The following is a 7,939-nucleotide window of genomic DNA, read 5'->3' as shown; positions in this document are numbered from 1 at the left end:
ACATTTCACCTCCATTTGAAATTGTGTCTTGACCAAGATTAAAAAAATTTCTACTGGATTTCAACTTGAGGGGAGGCTGTTAGAATATATGTACCATTGGCTATTATTGTAATAATGTAAAATAGAAAGGGGTATTAGAGTCTTTAGACATGAAAAGTAAAGTTCAGTATTAATTGTCTATAAATACTGTAATCCTCTTTGTTTTGATATATAGAAAATATCTTTCTTTTCATCTCTTTTCAATTCCAGTTAGGTCAATAATATTGTTCGAAGCGTTCGACTTCATAGAACCTAATTTATTCGATTTTATAAAATGCCATTGTGTTTAGATTCCATAATACCCAGATTTTATAGACGTTGCGTTTGGTCAATATCCAATCATATCAGAGTCTACTAAACTCAGGTCAATTATTTTACTTTCGGATTTATAGATCCCGACATGTTTAGATTTATTACATATAGTATTTTTACTTGCTCTAACGGAAATCGTGAAGTTAGAAAAACTTTTTCATTGAAAAAGTATGATAGGTTAACCAAGATCTTTTCAAATTGGTAATAAAGAACATCACATAGTATCAAACGCGTTCCAAAACAAAAGTGAATAGCATTAAGGAACTGACCCTTTATCTTCTTGTAAAAGTCAAATCTTGAAAAAGTTTGAACAAGAGACTTGTGATAATAAGCGTTCTAAACTGTAATACTTTTATATTCCTATTCTGCTTAAGTGGTACGTAGTCTCCTACCTTAACTAGGAAATCCTTTCCTAGTCATCAACTAAGTAGGAAAAAAATTGTTGGGCAAAGAATTGCCTAATATATACAGGTGTATAAGCGTCAAAGATATGAGATTTATAATCCAATTTGTGAGAGAGATCAACATTTGTTAAATAAGGATCAGACTCGAGCTAAGCTTCTACTATTTATTATGGTTATTTTGTTTAAATCATAAACTAACTTGAGCGTCCGTCTTGCGACCATCTCCGAATATATGCTTCAACAGAAATTAGATAAAGATAGTTGATACAATAGTAACCTCTTACAAAATGTCCACCCGTAACCTACTAAAGTACATGCCATATTCTGTTTTAGGTTATCCATTAAATGACTTTGGCACTAGATGTGTTTTTCTTTACTTTGTAGATCCCCACCTTCAATGAAAGACTTCACATCAAATAGATTCGGTCCTAGACATTCAGCGGTTACTAGATCTCGACGTCCTATCCTGAGTCATCTGATCTCTATTTGTAGGACTATTCTGGAATTTTTCTACTATATTATAGGGCTTCTGATGTTAATAGGCCTACAGGCTACAGCTACATACATGCATTAAGTAGAGCCAAAATTGAAAGCTGCGATCAAGATGGCCCAGCCCATTAATACTATTGTGGAAAGATCCTTCTCAGTCTTTTTTTTTTTATACATTCTACATTGCCAAAAGTCTTATTTTGACTCTAGATTCTTACATAACTAAGCTCATTTATTTTAATTAATACTCTAAAATTATTATAAAATTCAACCCTTAATTAATGAGTCTATAAAATTGAACTGTGCAATTTTTTATGGTTTACTATTTTAGCTAAAACTGAGGATTATAAAAGATGTAATGTTAGAATTGATATTTTAATAAGATATCGAATAATGTAGCTACCTATGACTTGTTGGTTAAATCTAAGTACTCCCTCCGGTCCACAATAGAAGTCTTTTAAGGTTAATGCACAATAATTAAGAAATGCAATTAATTTTAAGTAAAAGACTTTGTTACTCTTGTAATAATTGCATCCACTAGTAACTTTATCTATTTCCAAGATAAAAAGTCAACTTAAATAGGGGTATATTTGGTAAAAGTAAATTAATGTGCATAGATTTAAGCAAGATGTCATGTATTGTGGAACAAAAAAAACTCTCTAGAAAGACTTCTATTGTGAACCGGAGGGAGTAGTACTTATTGAAAAAGTTAAAACAGACAGATACATAAACTAAAATATGTTTGAACTAGACTCAGGTGCTGGCCTAGCTAGCTTGGTAGCTCTAAGATATAATTTAATATTTGATGTCACTGCTAATATTATGATAGTTTCAAGTTGTTGCTTACAAACTGAGCTATGTCCATGTTCCTCCATTATTAATTAATTCCATTCCAAATAGCCATATCAGAGTTTCAAAATATGGACAATGATTCGGAAACAATAATTATTCTATGCCAATATCGAATCCACAATTGGAAAGTCAAAATCATATATCAAAACCAATCCAATAACTACACATTATGGCTGTGCTAAATACAGGTTTGTATTGCAAGCACAGTGTTTGGAGGACCTTCTGTAGAGGGGAATGGCACGTGTCGTTTTTCTGACAAAAATGATACGTGTTATTTTCCATATGGGGCCTCATGAGTAAGGATATCATTGAAACTTGGTATTACTTGATTATTTTAATGGGTTTGCACGAGCTTTATGAGATTCAAAAATTTATTCATGACACCCTCCAGACAGCTGCCTGGTAACAGAATCAAGATTATCATTATACGAAAATGAACTATTTATTATTGATTATTTGAATGATTTAGAATGTTTGTTAAAATTGTGCATGGTTTATTAAAGTTATGCTTTGTTGAATTTATAATTTGTTTATTTTATGTGTTGATTCTTGACGTGTAAGGGTATCTGCGCATTAAATGAGATGGATATAAGATTCAAAAAAAGGTAAACAATTGATAATTGGATTCTTCTTATGATCTAGAGACAAACTCATCTTTCTGTGAATGAACATCTAATATATCATTGACAAGAAAACACTTTAAACTTGTCACTTGTATTCCAATACCTATAGGTGCTTATTGGATACCCTAACAAATCGAAACATCATATAGAAATACAATAGAGTTTTCCGATGATCAGTGACTACTCAATTCCCTCCCGACCCCTAGATCCGTCCCTGCGCTACAATGTGGGCCATTTACTTAAACGTGTAATGTCGAGAACCTTGGAGCTGCCATAGAGAATTGGGTCCTCCCCATTATCCAAACCACCATAATAAAGTAGTCCATCATTGTGCCTAACTTTGACCTTCCTCTCTCCGCAATTTGCGCAATAATCTTACTTTTACACATTAGAAGCTTCTCTTAAATCACATACCTTTTCACACAATCGCCTCATGCAAGAGCTACTCTATTTTTCTTTGCATATCCTTTTACCCTCAAATTGAGGGGAAATAAAATATCCTTTTTTTTGTTGCTTGAAATCATATTTTCTCTAAGTTTGAACTTTGCATCCTTTTATTGTTAAATTGCCTTCACCAAATGAAACTTATACAAGAAAATGTAATGCTTAGATATTTTCTACACTTGAATTGCATAAATTAGGATGAATTGTGGGGAAACATAAGAGTTAGATGAACTTCAGATATCACTAACAAGACATCTATGCAACAGGGGTAAAAAGGAGAAAAAAAAAACCTCTGTTAGTTCTATCACCCACTAAAAACCCAGGGTCTGTCCCTGTTTGAATTCTTCCTTGGAGATGCTCAACCAGAACCTGAGAAACAACATGAATAACTGATCTATTTACAAGTTCAAAGACATTGAAGCAATGCCAAAACTTCGCAAATGACTCTGCTACTGCCTTTTCCAGTTCGCTTACTAATTGCTTGGTCTAGTGAACTAGACACCTAACCTACCTGCGTGATAACATGCCATCCGCCTTTCCTAATCATCTGTCTTACACATGGCATTGTCAACAACTCTGTCGCGAGATCTATCTGAAGAAACGACTTTCTTTGCTCGATATGTTGCAGTAGCTGCAGCAGGTCTCACCCTCTGATTCTGAGGAAGCTCGCACGTTTCACTCATAGAAGCAAATCTTAATTCAGCGGGAGGAATGAAACAATCCATAGACAGGCCTGGAACATTGAATGCTACTTCCTCGATTGCCCATGCTTCTTCCATTCTGGTCCTGGTGTGGCTCATTGCTGTATCTCCAAAACGAAACAGCGTAACTACAGAGCGCCCTGAATGAGCAATCATAATACCATCAACAGCCCTATAATCATCGAGGAAAGAATTGATTGTCGTTTCCCAGTACACAGCATCACCTCCATTATTTTGAATGCGGGTCAAATGAGAGTCCTCTAGGTGAATAAGAAGCCCAGTTTTCTGACTGAAGTAGCCAAATAGAACATGCCTAATGATCTCTGCTGGTCCTTCACTCCTAGCCTTTAGTGTTACAGGATCTGCACATATCTTAAGGATAAAGCAATCATCCCCATTTATTTTTTTCTCCCCGATGCATCTTGCATTTGTGAACATACTTGCAGTTGTTCTCGGGTCAAGACCCTGTTAAAAACAATAATCTTAAGTAACCACATTAAAGAATTATATTATTTGAACCGATAGCTAATAATGCAAAGAAGAAAACTGAGTTTCACCTGAAGTGCACGGCGCAATGGTCTAACAGGACCTTTTGCAGCATGCGGACCAAGCCAAGGCGTGTGCCTCCACACAAGCTTGCCATTGCAGCCAGCATGAACCTTGTTGCCACCAAGGGCAAGCTCACAATACCACATGTCTGGATTCATTTGCCAAAGAACAAATCCACCAGACTCAGCAGCTTTAGAGGAATTTCGATTTTTGGTGACCTTGTTTGCTGTTTCAAACTCAGAAGCTATCATCCTCACCTTTCCCATAGCATAAGCATTGTGGATGGAATTTTGAACTCTTTGCCCTCCTGAAGCTGCTGTGTACTGCTGCAATATGTACTGAGCAGATGAAGTTTCCTGCAACAACACCCCAGAAAATCAACTTAAAAGTTGCATAAGAGTATAGTAACAATTTTTTTATAGAACTCAATCCTTTCCATTTCATGAATCATTAAATAAGATGGAAAAATAAAATAATGAAAGACCAAATCTCGACACGCACACAACTCTTTCTACTTCAACTGAGGCAAAGAAATTAACTACAGTATCATCAAGTTCTATTAATGAATTTTGATCTTATAATCCAAACAGTAGGAACTAAAATTAAAAAATAAAAGTAAAATCTAACCAACCAAAGTTCAATATGAACTGCAAAGTAAATTAAGTAAGAATCACATATATATACTTAATAATCCAGAAAATGCAGCATTGTAGATGAAATAAGCAAACAACTTACAATAGGAGTATCCTTTATACTAAGATGAGGCAGAGGGTCGGTAGTGCTAACGTGCACCGGAGCAAGCGGAGCGCCAAGTACACCGAGCAGCAACCTCAGATCGGAACGGTTACAAGCATTAGATGAAGCAATGGACGGTGTTCTAGACAGCTGTCCCTTCATCCAGTGGCCCCAACTTCCATCCATCCTGGGATCTCCACCATCATCTTGATCTGGCCCTTCCTTCAACGGCGATAAAGCCTCGACCGGCCTTAAGTTACCGGATCTCGGAATAATCAACTGGTCATGGCCCTTCCTCCGGCGTAACAAGCTGGACATTGGAGAAGCACTCCTAGCCGGACTCTTAGCTCTAGACCTCCCCGGAGATAAGCCCCTAACTACTTCCCCTTTAAGAGCAGAAAAGAACCCTTGCTTCCGCTCCATTTTCACGAGTCTACCACTTAAACCTCCACCTCCACCTCCTCCAATCCAAACCAATGCAAGTGGTGTTAACAGAAAATCAAGGGGAGGGAGGTGATGAAATGATAGAGAGAAAAACAAGTAATAATATAGATTAATTGGCGCCAGACACTAGAACAGTAAGCTTATAGTGAGGATTGGTTTGGCTTTACTACTACTTTTTTTTTATGTAAATTTAGAGGAGTGATGGGACAAAAAGACAACAACTCCTGACTGCACACTGTAGCTCGTCTTTTTCTTTTGACGGCAACTGAATATAATTAGCGGCGTTAGCAACGGTCAGTTCAGGTAGAATGCAGTATGAGGGATACATATAGGGTCAGGGTAATAGTAAACAAATATTGCGTGATTATGATTTATAGCACGCCAATAATTTTCTTCTTCTTTCCACTAAAACTTCAATTAGGACCCTAATCTTCTTCTTCTTTTTTAATTAAGCCACAATGTTTTAATTTACCATATCATTCAAGGTTTTTCATGGAAATTAATAAAATAACTACTCCTTCCCTTCTATTTCTAGGTTTTTTTAGAAATAATAAGTCATTCTAAGTTGATTCTAAGTTGTTTCACACAAATTAAAGAAATAAAATTACTGTAATATAAAGTGAAATAAATGAATTTACATTGGTTAACTAAAATAAATTTCTCTCTAATGTAATAGTTGGTAAATAAATCTTTTAATTTTGAAAAACATATGGAACAAGACAAAAAATTTAATGTTTTGACCAGCAAACTAAACTAAAAGTTCGTAGAAAACTAGAAAGACTTATATTTTGTAAAAAAAAAAAAAAACTCAATTGCTAAAATGACTTATAAAAAGAAATGGAAGAAGTATAAGACTATTAAAACGATTAATTTACCACCAATATTTTTTTTAAAATTATATTTTCCGTCAGGCCCGTCCCCGATGTCACGGACAGCCGAGAAGTCTACGCCGGTGACACTGAGCATGGCAGGAAGGGTGTTTGTCCAGGGACGAGAGAAGGTCCAATTATAATAATGTATAGTACTAAGAGTTTTAAACTATACTTGATTAAATTAAAAAATATATATATTTTGATTAAAAACATTGTCATCAAATTCTTTCCAAATTAAAAACGTTGGCATTAGATTAAATTCAAAAAAAAATATAATTGATTAAAAACATGGGCATTAATTACCAAATTTTCTAATTTACCTTAAATTCTTTCCAAATTTCCTAATAATAATATTGAACAACAATTCCCTATTTTATCTCAAAATCTTTCCATAATTATCTTTCTCACCCATCAATCATAACAGAATTTCTAATTTATCTTTCCATTCTTTAATCACACTCCAATCCCAAAGAATATTGAACGATAATATTATCTTTCATCTTCAGTTCATATTCAATTAATTATCTATCTAATCAATTTTATTCTCTAATCACCCATTGTGAAACTTCCAATTGCTAATAGCAGTTTTTGGTCTTTGAAAAACTCTATCAGATTCTGATTTACTTGGTCTTCAGAAACAATTTGGGAAAAACGCATCAAAATCTTCAAATTTCAAAAACTTAGCCCCTAAGTGAGATGATTTTCAGATTTGGTTTTTCATTTTTATGTTATCATGCTTTGTGTCCTTAAGAGCTTAAAATCTATTAGAACTATTTCATAATTTATTAAATTTGAGAATTTTGCATCTAGAAATGCTCATAGATATCATTTTATATAAGAAATTTGGTACTTAAAGTAATATAAAATATTTTTTCATATACAATGTTTTTATTAGATCGTTTATTAGGGTCTCACTTAGTAACTCGCCCATGGACATCTAAAATCTCAGGATCGGTTCTGTTTTCCGTACAAAGGTTTTGGTTATTCTAACTATTATGAATTAATTAATTAAAAAAGTTTCTATTAATATATAAGGAAAATGTCAAAATATATCTATGATTTTTGGAGAAATACTCAACTTATAAAATAGCAACCATATTCTTTCAAAAAAAAAAAATAGCAACCATATAATTAAGAGGGTAAATGGGATTATTTAACAAATGCAAGGGCATTACTAAACCTTCAATTTAACTAAAAACTCAATATGTGTAATCATAACTAATCAATGTGTCAAGATTAAAAAATTAATATAACAAAAATTAGAAACATCAAAGTCCTCAAAACGTTTTTCGGGTAAGCATGGAAAAAGAATATACTGAGTGGGTTAGTAAGGGTGTAGATATTTGTAGGAAGAAAAGAAAGAAACTAAAAAAAAGTAAGATATGGATAAAGACTTGTTCCAATGGGGAGAATGAAGCTTAAAAGATCTGATGGGGATTGGTTCTGGGTTGATTTTAAATACGAGAGCATAAAAT

General features: G+C 34.0%; 1 protein-coding gene across 1 annotated transcript; it reads right to left on the bottom strand.

Moving 5' to 3' along the window:
- Window positions 1-2,902: 2,902 nt before the first annotated feature.
- LOC136201313 (uncharacterized) lies at window positions 2,903-5,828 on the bottom strand. The gene is made up of 3 exons (XM_065991959.1): window positions 5,149-5,828; window positions 4,422-4,769; window positions 2,903-4,329 (listed from the first exon to the last, which is right to left on the bottom strand). The coding sequence occupies exons 1-3, from the start codon at window positions 5,569-5,571 to the stop codon at window positions 3,703-3,705; spliced, it is 1,398 nt and encodes a 465-aa protein (XP_065848031.1). The 5' UTR covers window positions 5,572-5,828; the 3' UTR covers window positions 2,903-3,702.
- Window positions 5,829-7,939: the final 2,111 nt, after the last annotated feature.

Source organism: Euphorbia lathyris, chromosome 7 (genome assembly GCF_963576675.1).
Source record: "Euphorbia lathyris chromosome 7, ddEupLath1.1, whole genome shotgun sequence".
Classification (NCBI taxonomy): domain Eukaryota; kingdom Viridiplantae; phylum Streptophyta; class Magnoliopsida; order Malpighiales; family Euphorbiaceae; genus Euphorbia; species Euphorbia lathyris.
The sequence above is the reverse complement of the archived record's forward strand: the minus strand, read 5'-3'. Positions and strand labels throughout refer to the sequence as shown.

Bases quoted from the DNA above. Each gene is read 5' to 3' on its own strand.
- LOC136201313 (XM_065991959.1), bottom strand. From the start codon at position 5,571: ATGGAGCGGAAGCAAGGGTTCTTTTCTGCTCTTAAAGGGGAAGTAGTT. The intron at 4,770-5,148 runs GTAAGTTGTTTG...GTGTTGTTGCAG, and splicing joins GTATAAAGGATACTCCTATT to GAAACTTCATCTGCTCAGTA. The intron at 4,330-4,421 runs GTGAAACTCAGT...TGTTTTTAACAG, and splicing joins CATTGCGCCGTGCACTTCAG to GGTCTTGACCCGAGAACAAC.